Below are 20987 nucleotides of genomic sequence, written 5' to 3' on the forward strand. Positions count from 1 at the left end.
TATGTGGGTATATTGAAGCAAGACATCAGTCAGAAAGATAAAGCTTGGTCAAAAATGGGTCTTCCAAATGGACAATGATGGAGTGGCCATCACAAAGCCCTGACCTTAATCCTATAGAAAATTTGTGGGCAGAACTGAAAAAGCGTGGAGGCCTACAAACCTGACTCAGTTACACCAGCTCTGTCAGGTGGAATGGGCCAAAATTCTTATTGTGGGAATCTTGTGGAAGGCTACCTGAAAAGTTTGACCCAAGTTAAACAATTTAAAGGCAATTCTACCAAATACTAATTGAGTGTATGTAAACGTCTAACCCACTGGGAATGTGATGAAAGAAATTAAAGCTGAACTAAATCATCCTCTCTACTATTATTCTGACATTTCACATTCTTAAAATTAAATGGTGATCCTAACTGACCTAAGACATTTTTACTGGGATTAAATGTCAGGAATTGTGAAAAACTTAGTTTAAATGTATTTGGCTAAGGTGTATGTAAACCTCAACTCTATATAGGAATAGATATATAGATGGACTAGTTTCATACTGAAACCTCCTGTATTGTATCTTTATATTTATGGGCAGTAGAAAGTCCCTGAGGATGTGATGGGATGATTCAGGACATCATGATACAGACAGTTACATCACACACTGTGAAGGCATGGCATTCACTAAAGACATTTATGTTTCACATATTTCTTCAAACTATTTATAGAGCAAGTTGTGTTTGTGCTTAGTTCATTCAGTCACCAAACATTACAGTTTCTAGATCTATCCCATAATTTAATTTTTTTTTAAAAATGTTATTTATTTTACTAGGCAAGTCAGTTGTTCAGGGGCAGAATGACAGATGTTCACCTTGTCAGCTCGGGTATTCGATCTTGCAACCTTTCGGTTATTAGTCCAACGCTCTAACCACTAGGCTACCCTGCTGCCCCAATTGCAGTCAGGCGTTCATTGTCAAGTGGTTCTTGTTTTCTATTTGTCCAGCTAATTAATATGATGATCCAAAGGTTTTGTATCATTTCAGCCAGTAGTTTTGAAAGTACAGATGTAGGATCTTAATTTGATCATTCTTTTGTTTATGAGAATTGACCTGCAAAGCAGGAAATGCAAACTTGTAGTGTATTCAAGGTTTTAAAAGGCTTTTAAAGTTCGTAATTTCACCTTTTAACTTTCAGACTTGATTTATCCTAACCTAAAATGTATCAACTCCTACAAAAAATATCCATTGATTAGAAACGACATAATAATTCAAATTTCCTGTTGCAGCATGATTATTTTCCTGATGTAGCAAATTGGCTCAAATTAAGATCTGTAGTGCTCACGAGCCAAAATGGGTCGCTAAAAACTGTGAACAGTTGTGTTTAACATCATCCATTTCGTATGATATGCTACGAATTGTATTTCGTACAATATGTTACGAATTTATAAATGCTTACAGTTTTTTCAATGGCTTTGACACAATTCTTAGAACAACTTTTCTCAAATCCACACACACAATTTTAAAAACTCACACCCAATGGTACAAACATCTTACTTCTGGGTCCCAATTCAAACTTTCTCCTCAGACAGCACACACAAGCTGTCAAAAACACAGACTACTGTACATTACTGTTTGTTACACTGGAGGGATTCATTCAAAACACTGCTAACAAAATGTTTAGAATGGGTTTTCAGATAAATAATTTGGAACTTCACAGGACTGACTGTGTTATCACCCAAATGTGTTATCACCCAAACGTTGCCATCGCTGTCATTTGTTGTCCCATTTCCTCATAAATCGAGTTTGCACAACGGTTATGGATCCTAAAACGGATACGAGTTGACTACCAATGTTTGACTAGTAGCCGATCAGCTCTGTGAAAAGAGCCATTTGGGTTTTCTTACTGAATTGGCGCTTTTAATTTGATGGTTGCTATGAAATGATGAGGGAGGGAAAAGAGAAGGAAAGAGGGAGGGCGGGCGGTCGGACGGGGAGAAAGTTCCTGGAAGACTCGCTGGATCACCGTCCCCAAACAGACATGTGCCACACACACACACACACACCTGATTGATTGTCAGACACAACAGAACCGGTTTTAGCTGTAGTGCAGCACCGATTACGCAGACGGGACTCTCTCTCCTCATCGACCCCGTTCCTTCTCACAGTGTGCGGAGGAAAGAGAGAGAGTGAAAAGGCGCCTCTGATTACTCCGACTGAACCGAGGCATGAGCGATACCCCCCTCCTCCTCTCTTTCTCTGCGCCGGAACTCGGGTGACTGGAGCGCGCGTGTCACAGTGACAGCTCCACCAACGAAAGAGACGAGACAGATTATCGGGGAACAGCCTCTGTAGCTTTGTTGAACACTCGGTGCTGCAACAGCAAACACCAAAAACTCACGCGCTCTTTTCAGAGAACGGACACAGCTTCTGATGCACCTGTGTCTGCATGCACCAGAGATAACTATAAACTCGGTGACTGGATTTACAGTTATACACCCACGAACTAAACCGTCTGGAATCTATCAGGAAAATAACGTTTTTTTTTCTTCCAGGGGCGCAATACACCTGTCGACAGCATCTAACTCTGCTCGGTAAATCTGCTCGAGACGTTCTCAATGCCATCAGATACCGCCACACTAAACACCCTCGCCTCTCCCCAGAACTGAAAGGAGAGAGGGATAGTCAAGAGAGGGGAAAGGGAAGACGGAAAGAGATATATAAATAATAACTATTCTTTACCAGGAGCTAGATTTCTCATTTTACTTGAACATTGGCATGGCAACCTAGGGCATCAACAGGCTACAAATCCTACCGCCCTAACTATTTAACGGACCCTCAGTGCATTACTCATGCTTATTTATTTAAGCAACCTGAATGATTAATTTAATAATAAAGAAGAAACAGTTTATTGAAGTTCCATTTTCCCGGAGCAGTGGCTGAATATCCTCGCCTCCCCTCCCCTTGGTCGGACTCGGACACTTGACTCTGCTTCAGCTGGTGAAGAGTCCGGTAAGCCGGACGGACCGACGTCCGCAACACGCGAACCCCTGCGCATGGGGGAGCGTGGCCCCACAAGGTCGGATGTCGTGCAGCACGTGCTATTACCTGGTCATCAGCTCCACACACCTGAGCAACGGCCACTTCCGGCGTGTGAAAGGTGTCTTCAGGGGACCACTCTGTCTCACGGCCTCCAACCAATCACCGGTAATGTACCTGTGTGTGTGTGTGTGTGTATGTTTTTGTATGTTTATGTGGAAAATGCCAAGCCTTCTAAGATACTTTGGTGCTCAGGTGGAACCTTCTTTCTCTACAGATGGTGGTGCTGGCAGACTATCCTTCTAAGGGATCATTCGAAATTTAGGCAATTGTTACCTGGAGGCAAATGGAGTGTCATGCTTTTTCAATTTCAGTCAGCTGGAGGGTTTAGTATTTATTTCATTTTTATCCAGGGGAGGGTCATGTAATTTTTTATCGATTAAATGTAAGCATTTGTCAGTATTTAGGTATTGAATTTGACTATGTGGAACTTTAATGTACAACCCTGCTCTCTTTCATCTCCTCGCTTAGCCCAACTGTGTGGGCATTTAGCATTTGCCTTTCCATTGGCTGTTCGATCAGTCCCTCTTTGTGTTTGGCGTATCCAGAAGGTGGGCGTGTAGAGTATCTGGCGAATAAAATAGCATGTGTAGTGACAACGTTAGGCGCTGGTGCGCAACAGAATTGCTGCGTTCAAAACAACTGGGAACTCTGAAATCTCCGACTTCCAACTTCAGTGCGCTTTCTTCCGACTTCAGATTAAACTCTAAATTCAAAGTCGGAAACTATGGCATCTTTCTAAAGCTCAGACTTTCCGACCTGAAGATCACTGATGTCATGATTTTAACTTTTTTTTATTTTTATCTGAGTTCCCAGTTGCTTTCAAAGCACCAAAAAATAAGCATGGCGCCATACAATTAAGCAAGGAACACAGCTTGTGAAAAATGATCTTCACAATAATGTAAAGGTTTCTTGCAGTCTCTGTCTGTGGAAGAGAGCCTATAAAAGTTCAATGGAATTTTGGAGTTGATAGGAGATGGTTCCTCAATGCGTAAAAAAGTAAATAGATGAATTAAATCTGGTGTTGGAGGAGTTGCGACAGAATGGAGAAGATAACAGTCCATGTGGATGGCTGGACTATCTGGATGCCTACGAGTTGTTCTCCTTTCCTTTTTGAGCGATAAGTTTATCCTAGGCCGCCTGTTATTTCATATAAATCTGATTAGTAAAAAAATATTTTAACATTAATGTTGTAAATGACTATTGTAGCTGGAAATGGCAGATTTTACACGTACAGTGGCCCATTATCAGCAACCATCACCCCTGTGTTCCAATGGCACGTTGTGTTAGCTAATCCAAGTTTATCATTTTAAAAGGCTAATTGATCATTAGAAAACCCCTTTGCAATTATGTTAGCACAGTTGAAAACTGTTGTTCCGATTTAAAGTATCTGGAGGATCAGCATTTGTGGGTTCGATTACTTGCTCAAAATGACCAGAAACAAAGAACTTTCTTCTGAAACTCGTCAGTCTTTTCTTGTTCTGAGAAATGTGTGGACACCAGGAAGACCCCATGAGAGAAATTGCCAAGACACTGAAGATCTAGTACAACGCTGTGTACTACTCCCTTCTCAAAACAGAGCAAACTAGCAAACTAACCAGAATAGAAAGAGGAGTGGGAGGCCCCGGTGCACAACTGAGCAAGAGGACAAGTACATTAGTGTCAAGTTTGAGAAACAGACGCCTCACAAGTCCTCAACTGGCAGATTCATTAAATAGTACCCGCAAAAAATATGTATTTTTAATATTAGGCCTAATAGGCTTTTTGTGGAGAGAAGCAGGATAATTGCTGAATGTAAAATTGGCCTAGGCCAAATCAACTGTCGGGGTAAGTTGCTGAGAGAATGAATCACTGGTTAGTGATGATAATATGGTTGCTCTGATGTATTAAATGGTTGCACAGGACAGACAGTGATGAGCACAGTGAAAAAGAATATCCAAACGAATTGACATCCATTAGAAAAATGGGAATCACTTGCAAACCACTTGAGCAATGAGGCAAGAAATGTCATGATGTAAAAGATGTGAAGGCTAAACAGCATTTCATTTAAATGTGAGTTTCTATATTATATTTTTCATTAGCCTACATAGTAGTATTGAAGCAGTATTAGCAGTTGTCACTATGACGACAAACACACCCTGAACCACTGAATGGTCTGTGTTACCACCTTAATAATAGGCCTATACAGTGTGCAGTAGGATGCTTTGATCTGTTGATTGACAGGTGTAGGCTACTGTAGAACGATAAACTTTCAGCTAGTGTGGATGCTCGCCAAAGTTTATCATTATAGTTATCGTCCTTGGTGTGGACCGTTCTTATTATTGCTCAGTGGTGTGGACGGCCCCTAACGCTTAAATTGGTAAATGCCGCCCTCTAGAAGATAGCATGAATATGGTATGAATACAGCAGTGTTTCTCAACCACGGATTGATTTGATAGAAATCCCAACTGCAACATTCAGACGACTAAGAATTGATTTTAATATTCCCTGCTAATTTGGTTTTGATTATCATTTTGGAGGGGAAAGGTTACATGCCATCCATTTTCATTTCAAAGAGGTCCAATTACCTCTAGGTATCTTCAATATAAATAACGTTCACTTCCTAACCTTTCAGAGTATCCTCGTAACCTTTCCTTAGTGCCAATGTAGCCTGGGTCTCTGGATTAAACTGGCCTTTAGTCTGAGTTGACCTCTCAATGCCCAGACTTTATCACCTTCTCTACATCTGTGTGTGTGTGTGTGTGTGTGGGGGGGGGGGGTTTGGGCATGCTCCAAGGGTCTCAAGTAATTCACACATTATTTATGAGTTGTTAATGTGAGAATGAGACGAACTGGCAGAGCTGACGGAAGAGAGGAGCAGCTGCCGTGTGAGTGTGTGTTTACTGTTCCTATTACCAGGCTGTCATGTTCGGTCTGATAAGAGGGTGTCATGAGGGAACAGAACCTCTATCTTCTACAGCAGGGTCTCCCAAACTCGGTCCTGCATGTTTTGGGTCCTGCCCTAGCACTACACAGCTAATTCAAATAATCCAAGCTTGATGAGTTGGTTATTTTAATAATAATGTGTGTGTTGTTATTTGTGTGTGTGACGTAAAGTTTAGTTAACAAACTATACAGTGCGTGGAGTCTTGTCGTTCTTGAACAAGTCTTTAACAAAGTCTTTAACAATTGAACCAACTTGTGGAGTCCTGAGGCCGTATCCAAGTTGTTTCCATATGTACATTATTATCATCATTAGTACAACGCTCCTGTAGCATCATCACTGGTTAGTCATTGTTCCAACCTTCATTATCACTACAAAGCTTACTTTCCTATAGTTATCTGAGGCCTGAGGGTTTAAGAGCAGCGGGGGAAGAGGGGGAGTGAGGAGAAAGAAGTAAAGAGAGTAGGAGAAAAAAAAGAGGTGGAATTAGAGAGGGGAGAGAGAGGAATTCTCTATACCCCTCAAGGCAAGGGACTCCTTACCCCTTCAGCTCTTCTCTCTCTGTCTGTCTGTTTGGAGAGGTTTGTCAGCACAACGCAGTACCCATTTTGTTCATTGCCTTAAAGTGGCCTGATGGGGTTATTTCAACTGCATTTCAGCATTTAGACTGTTTCTTTTACCCTTATTTTACCAGGTAAGTTTACTGAGAACGCATTTTCATTCATATCTACGATCTGGGGAATAGTTATAGGGGAGAGGAGGGAAGATGAATGAGCCAATTGGAACCGGTGCACTATTTGATTACTATAGCAGCACACCGCCATAACGGCAGCCGTCACTTATATGGCAAGTGTCCAATATTGACTTGCCTATAGCCAGTTAGTCACCAGGGGTCTGAACAGTGCTGTAGAAGGACATTAGTGGTGATCAGTAGAACACTTTGTGGTGGTCAGCACTGAACCAGTCTAACACTGATGTGGTGGAGCACACACACACACACACACACACACACACACACACACAATCAGGCCCAACTGAAAGCATTTCAGACTGGCACCTCTTGGCACGTATTGTGTTGAATACCAAACTGCCACTGCCAAACTTCCAGACACAGTCACAGTTCTGCTGTTTCAGCCTATTGCTGGTATGTGTGTGTATATTATACTGTGCTCTATCGTTACTGGTGTTTCGTCTGATGTCTAACCTATCAGTGAAATATACCTGTACATCAAAACAGTTTTAAGATGGTGCCGAGAAGAAGGTTGACGTTTTACGTGTTCCTATCCAATTGTGTTTTTGTTAGTTTCTTTGCGTTGTTTGTAACTGATTTTTTAAACTGATTTTGTACATAATGTTGCTGCTACTGTCTCTTATGACCGAAAATAACTTCTGGACATCAGAAGTGTGATTACTCACCACTAACTGGCAGAATCCTTTTTTTTCCTATAATGAGTCCGACGAGCCCGACGTGAACGACATACTGCTTTCCCGAGAACAGGCCCAGATCCCTGTCACTTGCGTGAAGAGAAGGCGGAGAAAACGGGCCGGAGGGCGGGCTGCCTTTGGAGAATTCGTAGGCGATCGAATAAACCCCCACTGCCTTCCATTCTGCTAGCAAACGTGCAATCTTTGGAAAATAAAATTGATGACCAACACAGAAGATTTAACTGCCTGTGGGACATTCAAAACTGCTTCACGGAGTCGTGGCTGAACGACGACACTATCAACATACAGCTGGCTGGTTATACGCTGTATCGGCAGGATAGAAGCCGCGTCTGGTAAGACAAGGAGCGGCGGACTATGTATTTTTGTAAATAACAGCTGGTGCACGATATCTAAGGAAGTCTCAAGGTTTTACTCGCCTGAGGTAGAGTATCTCATGATAAGCTGTAGACCACACTATCTACCTAGAGTTTTCATCTGTATTTTTCGTAGCTGTCTACATACCACCACAGACTGATGCTGGCACTAAGACTGCATTCAATGAGCTGTATTCCGCCATAAGCAAACAGGAAAATGCTCACACAGGGGCGGCACTCCTAGTGGCCAGGGACTTTAATGCAGGGAAAGTTAAATCGGTCTTACCAAATTTCTATCAGCATATTAAATGTGCAACCAGAAGGAAAAAAACTCTGGACCACCTTTACTCCACACACAGAGACTCATACAAAGCCCCCCCCCCCTCCATTTGGCAAATGTGACCATAATTCTATCCTGATTCCTGATAAAAAAGCGAAAATTACATCAGGAAGCACCAGAGATTCGATCATTAAAAAAGTGGTTAGATGAAGCAGATGCTAAGCTACAGGACTGTTTTGCAAGCACAGACTGGAAAATGTTCCAGGATTCCTCCGATGGCATTGAGGAGTACACCAGATCAATCATTGGCTCCATCAATAAGTGCATCGATGATGTCTTCCCCACAGTGATCATACGTACATACCCCAACCAGAAGCCATGGATTACAGGCAACATCCGCACTGTGCTAAAGGATAGAGCTGCTGCTTTCAAGGAGTGGGGCTCTAACCAGGAAGCTTATAAGAAATCCCGCTATGCCCTCCAATGAACCACCAAACAGGCAAAGCGTCAATACAGGACTAAGATTGAATCGTACTACACCGGCTCTGATGCTCGTTGGTTGTGGCAGGGCTTGCAAACCATTACAGACTACAAAGGGAAGCACAGCCGAGAGCTGCCCAGTGACATGAGCCTATCAGATGAGCTAAACTACTTCTATGCTCGCTTCGAGACAAATAACACTGAAACAAGCATGAGAGCCCAGCTGTTCCGGAAGACTGTGTGATCACACTCTCTGCAGCCGATGTGAGTAAGACCTTTAAACAGGCCCATTATCCCAGAAACCTTAGACCCACTCCAATTTGCGTACCGCACCAACAGATCCACAGATGATGCAATCTCTATTGCACTCCACACTGCCCTTTCACACCTGGACAAAAGGAACACCTATGTGAGAATGCTATTCATTGACTACAGCTCAGCGTTCAACACCATAGTGCCCTCAAAGCTAATCACTAAGCTAAGGACTCTGGGACTAAACACCTCCCTCTGCAACTGGATCTTGGACTTCCTGACGGGCTGCCCCCAGGTGGTAAGGGTAGATAAAAACACATCCGCCACGTCACCTACAAACAAGCAAGATTTCTGGCTCTCACAGACCTGTAACTTCTTCTTTAAGAGGCTCCTCTGTCCTCCACTCGTTACCTGTATTAATGGCACCTGTTTGAACTTGTTATCTGTATAAAAGACAACTGTCCACAACCTCAAACAGTCACACTCCAAACTCCACTATGGCCAAGACCAAAGAGCTGTCAAAGGACACCAGAAACAAAATTGTAGACCTGCACCAGGCTGGGAAGACTGAATCTGCAATGGGTAAGCAGCTTGGTTTGAAGAAATCAACTGTGGAAGCAATTATTAGGAAATGGAAGACATACAAGACCACTGATAATCTCCCTCGATCTGGGGCTCCACACAAGATCTCACCCGTGGGGTCAAAATGATCACAAGAACGGTGAGCAAAAATCCCAGAACCACACAGGGGGACCTAGTGAATGACCTGCAGAGAGCTGGAACCAAAGTAACAAACGCCTACCATCAGTAACACACTACGCCGCCAGGGACTCAAATCCTGCAGTGCCAGACATGTCCCCCTGCTTAAGCCAGTACATGTCCAGGCCCATCTGAAGTTTGCTAGAGGGCATTTGGATGATCCAGAAGAAGATTGGGAGAATGTCATATGAAACCAAAATATAACTTTTTGGTAAAAACTCAACTCGTCGTGTTTGGAGGACAAAGAATGCTGAGTTGCATCCAAAGAACACCATACCTACTGTGAAGCATGGGGGTGGAAACATCATGCTTTGGGGCTGTTTTTCTGCAAAGGGACCAGGACGACTGATCCGTGTAAAGGAAAGAATGAATGGGGTCATGTATCGTGAGATTTGGAGTGAAAACCTCCTTCTATCAGCAAGGGCATTGAAGATGAAACGTGGCTGGGTCTTTCAGCATGACAATGATCCCAAACACACCGCCCGGGCAACGAAGGAGTGGCTTCGTAAGAAGCATTTCAAGGTCCTGGAGTGGCCTGCCAGTCTCCAGATCTCAACCCCAGAGAACATCTTTGGAGGGAGTTGAAAGTCTGTGTTGCCCAGCAACAGCCCCAAAACATCACTGCTCTAGAGGAGATCTGCATGGAGGAATGGGCCAAAATACCAGCAACAGTGTGTGAAAACCTTGTGAAGACTTACAGAAAACGTTTGACCTCTGTCATTGCCAACAAAGGGTATATAACAAAGTATTGAGATAAACTTATAAATTCATAAAAAATCCTACAATGTGATTTTCTGAATTTTTTTAAATCATTTTGTCTGTCATAGTTGAAGTGTACCTATGATGAAAATTACAGGCCTCTTTCATCTTTTTAAGTGGGTGAACTTGCACAATTGGTGGCTGACTAAATACTTTTTTGCCCCACTGTATATACTAGGCGGTGTCAGAGGAAAGCCCAAAATATTTTTCAAAGACTTCAGCCACCCTAGTCAGACTGTCCTCCCTGCTACCGCACGGCAAACGGTGCCGAAGCGCCAAGTCTAAGTGGCTTCTAAACAGCTTCTACCCCCAAGCCGTAAGACTCCTGAACATCTAATCAAATGGCTACCCAGTCTATTTGCATTGCCCCCCCCCTGCCTCTTTACACCGCTGCTACTCTCTGTTTATTATCTTTAATCACTTTAATAACTCTACCTGTGCATATTACCTCTATTACCTTGACTAACCGGTGCCCCACACATTGACTGTGTACCCGTACCCCCCTATATATAGTCTCGGTATTGTTATTTTACTGTTGCTCTTTAATTACTTGTTACTTTTTTTACTGCATTGTTGGTTAGGGGCTCGTAAGTAAGCATTTCCCAGTACACCTGTTGTATTCGGTGCATGTGACTAATACAATTTGACTTGAGTTGATTTGAAACACACACAGACAAGAACGCACAAATACACACACCTCTGATCCAAGTGTGAGGAATAAACAGAGCTCTCAACACTTCCCTCTTCAGCTGTCAGTCACACTACTGCAAAGATAGAAAGGGGTAGGGGCAGCAAAATAACTGTGTGAGATGTGTGTGTTTGTGTGAGAAAGCGATATGAATGTGTGATTCTCTGACTCAGATAATTAGAGTTTGACTTCAGCTCAGTCATTGTTAATATTTGATTTGCGCAGACTAATGAATTCATTACGGTTTTAATTGCGTCACTTTTGGTTGATAAATGCAAGTATAATATCAGCACTGTGCCCCTGCAACAGGACCACACAGGCAAGCAGGCACACACACATACAGGGAGAAAAATACCGTCTGGGCACTAAAAGCTAAACTCAGACTAAAGGACATTCTGATCCAGATGCACATTCAGTCTACTCTGGTGATTGAGTGCCTATATGGAGTTGTAGTAATGAAGTCCTGAACACACACACGCAATAACTCTCTCTCAGGTTTCCCACCTCTCTCCCTGTGGATTAGAGGCAGCTGTTTTCCTTTATGGTCATTACTGATCTGCACATTTGATCATTATTAACACACACCCAAGTAATTGGAGAATTTGATAATTACTAACCATCTGGAGCACCATTCTAGCTAATCACCTAGAGAGAAAGAGCGAGAGAGAGAGAGATCTTAAAGGGAAATGTCACCGCTGGGGTGTTTTTTTCTGTCTCCCTACATAATTATGATGAGAGGGATGAGAGGGTGTTTCAGACATAATTATGCACTATTGCAGTATTTTAGAATTTTTGTTCAACCAATGATTGAGCCTGCTGTCTGATCTAAAAATGAATGGATTCATGTTTTGTAGCAATTTTTGTGGATTTTGTGTTTTGCCGATTGCATGATCACGCTAGCTGCGAGTAGATATGTTTGTCCTTGTTCAATAGAGCCATTGGACTTGTTACAAGAATGTTCATATCTGCCAGGACATTGCTGGATATCTAGGTTGACTCATTGTCCCTGGTTTTTTAAAGATTACAGCCAACGGGAGCCCTATTTCCTTGTTCCCATCCTCTGTACGTTTACAGGTTCATGGGAGCTATGTTAACGTGCAGTGTCTATCCGAGATTGCTAAATAATTAGTTACAATGGCTTCTTCTGATGATTCCTTTTTCCAAGAAGAGCTGGATGACAATGTATTTGTTGTTATTTTACATAGGAACATACAGCCCTATTTATTTGATCCAGAAAACACTGAAGAGCAAGAAAGAAAAGTAATTGCGAGTCCAGCAAGTAGTGGCAGCAGCTCAAACCAGCTGGAAGAGGACTCGGGAGGGCAAATGACAAATAAGTAAGTTGTTTTGCGGTCGGTACAGAGCTACTGTAACTATACCAGCTCTCTTTTTACGCAAGGCAATATTGTTCAGTACAGTACAATTTAGTGATCGATTCAGCCATAACGGCCTTGCTAGTACCACAACAAGCCAAGCTAGCCAAGTTTCGCTAGCTACAGTGCCTTGCGAAAGTATTCGGCCCCCTTGAACTTTGCAACCTTTTGCCACATTTCAGGCTTCAAACATAAAGATATAAAACTGTATTTTTTTGTGAGGAATCAACAACAAGTGGGACACAATCATGAAGTGGAACGACATTTATTGGATATTTCAAACTTTTTTAACAAATCAAAAACTGAAAAATTGGGCGTGCAAAATTATTCAGCCCCTTTACTTTCAGTGCAGCAAACTCTCTCCAGAAGTTCAGTGAGGATCTCTGAATGATCCAATGTTGACCTAAATGACTAATGATGATAAATACAATCCACCTGTGTGTAATCAAGTCTCCGTATAAATGCACCTGCACTGTGATAGTCTCAGAGGTCCGTTAAAAGCGCAGAGAGCATCATGAAGAACAAGGAACACACCAGGCAGGTCCGAGATACTGTTGTGAAGAAGTTTAAAGCCGGATTTGGATCCAAAAATATTTCCCAAGCTTTAAACATCCCAAGGAGCACTGTGCAAGCGATAATATTGAAATGGAAGGAGTATCAGACCACTGCAAATCTACCAAGACCTGGCCGTCCCTCTAAACTTTCAGCTCATACAAGGAGAAGACTGATCAGAGATGCAGCCAAGAGGCCCATGATCACTCTGGATGAACTGCAGAGATCTACAGCTGAGGTGGGAGACTCTGTCCATAGGACAACAATCAGTCGTATATTGCACAAATCTGGCCTTTATGGAAGAGTGGCAAGAAGAAAGCCATTTCTTAAAGATATCCATAAAAAGTGTTGTTTAAAGTTTGCCACAAGCCACCTGGGAGACACACCAAACATGTGGAAGAAGGTGCTCTGGTCAGATGAAACCAAAATTGAACTTTTTGGCAACAATGCAAAACGTTATGTTTGGCGTAAAAGCAACACAGCTGAACACACCATCCCCACTGTCAAACATGGTGGTGGCAGCATCATGGTTTGGGCCTGCTTTTCTTCAGCAGGGACAGGGAAGATGGTTAAAATTGATGAGAAGATGGATGGAGCCAAATACAGGACCATTCTGGAAGAAAACCTGATGGAGTCTGCAAAAGACCTGAGACTGGGACGGAGATTTGTCTTCCAACAAGACAATGATCCAAAACATAAAGCAAAATCTACAATGGAATGGTTCAAAAATAAACATATCCAGGTGTTAGAATGGCCAAGTCAAAGTCCAGACCTGAATCCAATCGAGAATCTGTGGAAAGAACTGAAAACTGCTGTTCACGAATGCTCTCCATCCAACCTCACTGAGCTCGAGCTGTTTTGCAAGGAGGAATGGGAAAACATTTCAGTCTCTCGATGTGCAAAACTGATAGAGACATACTCCAAGCGACTTACAGCTGTAATCACAGCAAAAGGTGGCGCTACAAAGTATTAACTTAAGGGGGCTGAATAATTTTGCACGCCCAATTTTTCAGTTTTGATTTGTTAAAAAAGTTTGAAATATCCAATAAATGTTGTTCCACTTCATGATTGTGTCCCACTTGTTGTTGATTCTTCACAAAAAAATACAGTTTTATATCTTTATGTTTGAAGCCTGAAATGTGGCAAAAGGTCGCAAAGTTCAAGGGGGCCGAATACTTTCGCAAGGCACTGTAGCTAGGAATGTTTGCAAAACCTAAAATGTACTGTAGTCTAGCATTATAGCTAGCTGGCTAACTATTCTAGCTAGCCTCAGTGCCATTCATTAGGAAAATAAAGAAGAACTATACATACAGTACCAGTCAAAAGTTTGGACAAACCTACTAATTCCAGAGTTTTCTTGATTTTTATTATTTTCTGGTTGAGAGAATACCAAGAGTGTGCAAAGCTGTCATCAAGGCAAAGCGTGGCTACTTTGAAGAATCTCAAATATATTTGGATTTGTTTAACACTTTTTTGGTTACTACATTATTCCATATGCGTTATTTCATAGTTTTGAGGTCTTCTATTATTCTACAATGCACAAAATAGTTTAAAAAAAAAAAAAACCCTTGAATGAGTAGGTGTCTCCAAACTTTTGACTAGTACTGTATGTAATAAATTGGCATAACTGTTCCTGCTGTGTAAACTCACATTGAAACAAATAAATGTTGTGTTGAATACAAGCCATGTCTATTTATTTGCTATCTTGACAGACTAATTTACTGAAGCATGTTTACTTGCCTCAAATTAAAGTTTAAATGATACACCAACTCCCTGCATAATTTATTTTAGCATTAAGCTTGAAGCTAGTTTATCCAAATACATTTCAAGAATTTCACAATGAATTGATCCAGAAGTTGTCATCGACACTTTATTGGTTTCTGATACAGCTGTCGTCACTTGTCAATACATTTGTAAAAATATATATAAAACACCACTATATACAATGTACTTGGAAAGTATTCAGACCCCTTGACTTTCCCCATGTTACATTACAGCCTTATTCTAAAATTGATTACATTGTTCCCCCCCTCAATCTACACACAGTACCCCATAGTGACCAAGCAAAAACACGTTTAGACATTTTTGCAAATTTATTTAAAAAAATAAAGAACTGAAATATCACATTCACACAAGAATTCAGACACTTTACTCCGTACTTCTCTGAAGCACCTTTGGCAGCGTTTACAGCCTCAAGTATTCTTGGGTATGACGCTACAAGCTTGGCACACCTGAATGAGTTTCTCCCATTCTTCTCTGCAGATCCTCTCAAGCTCTGTCAGGTTGGATAGGGAGCGTCGCTGCACAGCTATTTTCAGGTCTCTCCAGAGATGTTGGATCGGGTTCAAGTCCGGGCCCTGGCCGGGCCACTCAATGACATTCAGAGACTTGTCCCGAAGCCACTCCTGCGTTATCTTAGCTGTGTGCTCAGGATCATTGTCATGTTGGAAGGTGAACCATCGCCCCAGTCTGAGGTCCTGAGTGCTCCAGCATTCTGGAGCAGGTTTTCATGAAGAATCTCTCTGTACTTTGCTTCATTCATCTTCCCTTCAATCCTGACTAGTCTTCCAGTCTCTGCAACTGAAAAACATCCCCAGACAATGTTGCTGCCACCACCATGCTTCACCGTTGGGATGGTGCCTGGTTTCCTCCAGACGTGATGCTTGGCATTCTAAATAGTAAAATCTTGTTCATCAGACCAGAGAATCTTGTTTCTCAAGGTCGGAGAGTCCTTTAGGACTCTTGGAAAACTCCTAGTGGGCTGTCATGTGCCTTTTACTGAGGAGTGGCTTCCATCTAGCCACTCTACCATAAAGGCTTAATTGGTGGAGTGCTGCAGAAATGGTTGTCCTTCTGGAAGGTTCTCCCATCTCCACAGAGGAACTCTGGAGCTCTGTCAGAGTAACCATCGGATTCTTGTTCACCTCCGATTGCTCAGTTCTAGGAAAAGTCTTGGTGGTTCCAAACTCCTTCAATTTAAGAATGATGGAAGCCACTGTGTTCTTGGGGACCTTCAATGTTGCAGAAATGTTTGTTACCCTTCCCCAGATCTGTGCCACGACACAATCCTGTCTCTGAGTTCTACGGACAATTCCTTCAACCTCATGGCATGGTTTTTGCTCTGACATGCACTGTGGGATCTTATATAGACAGGTGTGTGCCTTTCCAAATCATGTCCAATCAATTGAATTTACCACAGGTGGACTCCAATCAAGTTGTAGAAACATCTCAAGGATGATCAATGGAAACAGTCTCATAGCAAAGAGTTTGAATACTTACATAAATAATGGGTCTTTTTTATTTTAAATATTTTTTCTAAAATCTCTAAAAACCTGTTTTCACTTTGTCATTATGGGGTATGGTGTGTAGATTGTTGAGGATAATGTTTTTTTTCCATCCATTTTAGAATAAGGCTGCAACATAACAAAATGTGGAAAAAGTCAAGGGGTCTGAATACTTTCGAAAGGCACTGTCCATACAGTTAAAGTCAGAAGTTTACATACACCAAATACATTTCAACTCAGTTTTTCACAATTCCTGACATACAGTGGGGCAAAAAATGTAGTCAGCCACCAATTGTGCAAGTTCTCCCACTTAAAAATATGTGAGAGGCCTGTAATTTCATCATAGGTACACTTCAACTATGACAGACAAAATGAGGGGAAAAAAATCCCCAAAATCACATTGTAGGATTTTTAATGAATTTATTTGCAAATTATGGTGGAAAATAAGTATTTGGTCACCTACAAACAAGCAAGATTTCTGGCTCTCACAGACCTGTGAGGCTCCTCTGTCCTCCACTCGTTACCTGTATTAATGGCACCTGTTTGAACTTGTTATCTGTATAAAAGACAACTGTCCACAACCTCAAACAGTCACATTCCAAACTCCACTATGGCCAAGACCAAAGAGCTGTCAAAGGACACCAGAAACAAAATTGTAGACCTGCACCAGGCTGGGAAGACTGAATCTGCAATAGGTAAGCAGCTTGGTTTGAAGAAATCAACTGTGGGAGCAATTATTAGGAAATGGAAGACATACAAGAGCACTGATAATCTCCCTCGATCTGGGGCTCCACGCAAGATCTCACCCCGTGGGGTCAAAATGATCACAAGAACGGTGAGCAAAAATCCCAGAACCACGCGGGGGGACCTAGTGAATGACCTGCAGAGAGCTGGGACCAAAGTAACAAAGCCTACCATCAGTAACACACTACGCCACCAGGGACTCAAATCCTGCAGTGCCAGACGTGTCCCCCTGCTTAAGCCAGTACATGTCCAGGCCCGTCTGAAGTTTGCTAGAGAGCATTTGGATGATCCAGAAGAAGATTGGGAGAATGGCATATGGTCAGATGAAACCAAAATAGAACTTTTTGGTAAAAACTCAACTTGTCGTGTTTGGAGGACAAAGAATGCTGAGTTGCATCCACAGAACACCATAACTACTGTGAAGTATGTTGGTGGAAACATCATGCTTTGGGGATGTTTTTCTGCAAAGGGACCAGGACGACTGATCCATGTAAAGGAAAGAATGAATGGGGCCATGTATCGTGAGATTTTGAGTGAAAACCTCCTTCCATCAGCAAGGGCATTGAAGATGAAACGTGGCTGGGTCTTTCAGCATGACAATGATCCCAAACACACCGCCCGGGCAACGAAGGAGTGGCTTCGTAAGAAGCATTTCAAGTTCCTGGAGTGGCCTGCCAGTCTCCAGATCTCAACCCCATAGAAAATCTTTGGAGGGAGTTGAAAGTCCGTGTTGCCCAGCAACAGCCCCAAAACATCACTGCTCTAGAGGAGATCTGCATGGAGGAATGGGCCAAAATACCAGCAACAGTGTGTGAAAACCTTACAGAAAACATTTGACCTCTGTCATTGCCAACAAAGGGTATATAACAAAGTATTGAGATAAACTTTTGTTATTGACCAAATACTTATTTTCCACCATAATTTGCAAATACATTCATTAAAAATCCTACAATGTGATTTTCTGGATGTTTTTTTCTCATTGTGTCTGTCATAGTTGAAGTGTACCTATGATGAAAATTACAGGCCTCTCACATCTTTTTAAGTGGGAGAACTTGCACAATTGGTGGCTGACTGAATTTTTTGCCCCACTGTATAATCCTTGTAAAAATTCCCTGTCTTAGTTCAGTTTGGATCACCACTTTAGTTTAAGAATGTGAAATGTCAATATAATAGTAGAGAGAATAATCTACTTCAGCTTTTATTTCTTTCATCACATTCCCAATGGGTCAGAAGTTTACATACACTCAATTCGTATTTGGTAGCATTGCCTTTAAATTGTTTAACTTGGGTCAAGCATTTTGTGTAGCCTTCCACAAGCTTTCCACAATAAGTTGGGTGAATTTTGGCCCATTCCTCCTGACAGAGGTGGTGTAACTGAGTCAGGTTTGTAGGCCTCCAAAACTTTTCAGTTCTGCCCACAAATTTTCTATAGGATTAAGGTCAGGGCTTTGTGATGGCCACTCCAATACCTTTACTTTGATGTCCTTAAGCCATTTTGCCACAACTTTGGAAGTATGCTTGGGGTCATTGTCCATTTGGAAGACCCATTTGCGACCAAGCTTTAACTTTCTGACTGATGTCTTGAGATGTTGCTTCAATATACCCACATAATTTTCCTTCGTCATGACGCCATCTATTTTGAGAAGTGCACCAGTCCCTCCTGCAGCAAAGCACCCTCAAAACATGATGCTGCCACCATCCGCCTCACGGATGGGATGGTGCCTTCGGCTTGCGAGCATCCCCCTTTTCCTTCCAAACATAACGATGGTCATTATGGCCAAACAGTTTTATTTTTGTTTGATCAGACCAGAGGACATTTCTCCATGTGCATTTGCAAACCGTAGTTTGGCTTTTTTATGGCAGTTTTGGAGCAGCAGCTTCTTTCTTGCTGAGCGGCCTTTCAGGTTATGTCGATATAGGACTTGTCTTACTGTAGATATAGATACTTTTGTACCGGTTTCCTCCAGCATCTTCACAAGGTCCTTTGCTGTTGTTCTGGGATTGATTTGCACTTTTTGCACCAAAGTACTTTCATCTCTAGGAGACAGAACACGTCTCCTTCCTGAGCGGTATGACGGCTGCGTGGTCCCATGGTGTTTATACTTGCGTACTATTGTTTGTACAGATGAACGTGGTACCTTCAGGCGTTTTGAAATTGCTCTCAATGATGAACCAGACTTGTGGAGGTCTACAATTTTTTTTCTGAGGTCTTGGCTGATTTCTTTTGATTTTCCCATGATGTCAAGCAAAGAGGCACTGAGTTTGAAGGTAGGCCTTGAAATACATCCACAGGTACACCTCAAATGACTCAAATGATGTCAATTAGCCTATCAGAAGCTTCTAAAGCCATGATTTTCTGGAATTTTCCAAGCTGTTTAAAGGCACAGTCAACTTAGTTTGTTTAAACTTCTGACCCACTGGAAATGTGATACAGTGAATTATAAATAAAATAATCTGTCTGTAAACAATTGTTGGAAAAATTACTTGTCATGCACACATTAGATGTCCTAACCGACTTGGCAAAACTATAGTTTATTAACAAGAAATTTGTTTTGTGGTTGAACATCAAATTTGAATGACTCCAACCTAAGTGTATGTAAACTTCCCACTTCAACTGTATGTACAACAGCTAGCAACATATATACCACAATGCAGTTGTAAGCATACTATGCATTTACATATTGTATTACAAAATATGGATGTTATGTTGGTTGAATGTTCCAGGTAGGTTCCTGAATGTTTTTCAGCTGGTGAACCTCTTCTTGTGTTGGGAAATTATAGCTGGTTTAGCTGTGGAGCTGTGACTCTGGCTCCTTGTAGACAACAGTCTGCTCTTTTCTGCAGTTCCCAGCCATGTGGCCTCTCATACACTTTTTCACCTCCCACTGCTTCGACCTCTTGCAGAAGATTTGTTTGTACTGCAAGTCTCCTGGAAAACCCATTAAGACTGATCATGACGATGTGTAAAACATGAAGACTGATTATGAGGATGTGTAACCATACAATGATCTGTGTTCATCTAAACAAAAAAAGGGTTCAATAGACTGGTATGTGTTTCGTTACACTCAGAGTCAATAATGGGGCTTTGAGATGGGCTGTTAGCAAAGATGAGAAAAGTTTGAGGTGGGACTTGACTTGTAAACAGTCTAGTTGTGTCTTGTTGTGTATGAGCACATACAGTTGTGCTTTTGAGTAGACAAGAACTACCAACAATAGAGGGAATAGAATGAAGAGTATACGAACAGCCCCTTTCCCCCCATGCCAAAGAACTGACTGGAAGGGTGTGAAAAATGTCATAAGCACTTGTCTTGTAGACAGCTTAGTGTATTGGTGATTTTGTTTTCTAAAGAGGGTATTGTGCTTTCATAAATACCTTTGGCTGTCCTGGCTTGTTTCAAATTCAGATGTTGAGCTTGAGCTTATTTCAGGCTGAAAGCTTTCATCCAGTGGGTCTACAGGCGCTGTACTACTAAAGCCGGTGTCAAAGCCATCATCATCATCATCAGCAGCAGCAGCAGCAGCAGGATTAGTGTGTAGGACACACAGAAGTCAGTGATTAGACAACATTTTACTACTTTGTCCCCATCAATACACACTCAAACAAGATACTATATCCACCCACCCCATTCATGTCAATAGATCATGCATACTAACCTTCACACAATACCCACCTCATCCCCTCCTTATTAATACCTATTTTTTCCCAATTTAAACTTCAAGCCTTGCATGAACAATTAACTAAGCCTCCATAATACAGAGAAAACTACAGTAGAAGTTGTAGCCTACTTGTAAACACACCAACTATGACAACAAGACACGGGCCATGTTTGTGCCTAGCTCCAGGTTATTTATTTGCTCATTATGGAGTTATGGAAAGATTTAGTAGATTTTAGGTTCTTGGTGCTGAGCTTGATGTTGATGCCGCTGAAGATGTTGATGGGATCATACTCTAAGTAGAACACATAGCCTCTACGATAGTTAGTTAGCTAGCTAGCTAATGGTTAGCTAACATAACCT

The 20987-nt window shown here is 41.9% G+C and overlaps 1 protein-coding gene across 2 annotated transcripts in view; it reads left to right on the top strand.

The window, feature by feature from the left end:
- The first annotated feature begins 2109 nt into the window (after nt 1–2109).
- LOC118946512 (G patch domain-containing protein 8) overlaps nt 2110–20987 on the top strand; it is a 64417-nt gene continuing 45539 nt past the window's right edge. The window contains exon 1 of one of the 2 annotated variants that reach the window (XM_036971631.1): nt 2110–3185. In XM_036971631.1, the coding sequence (XP_036827526.1) occupies nt 3063–3185 (123 nt within the window). In that variant the 5' untranslated portion in view covers nt 2110–3062. The remainder of the gene's footprint in view (nt 3186–20987) is intronic. The other variant, XM_036971627.1, reaches the window with a different exon arrangement.

Source organism: Oncorhynchus mykiss, chromosome 3 (assembly GCF_013265735.2).
Source record: "Oncorhynchus mykiss isolate Arlee chromosome 3, USDA_OmykA_1.1, whole genome shotgun sequence".
NCBI lineage: Eukaryota > Metazoa > Chordata > Actinopteri > Salmoniformes > Salmonidae > Oncorhynchus > Oncorhynchus mykiss.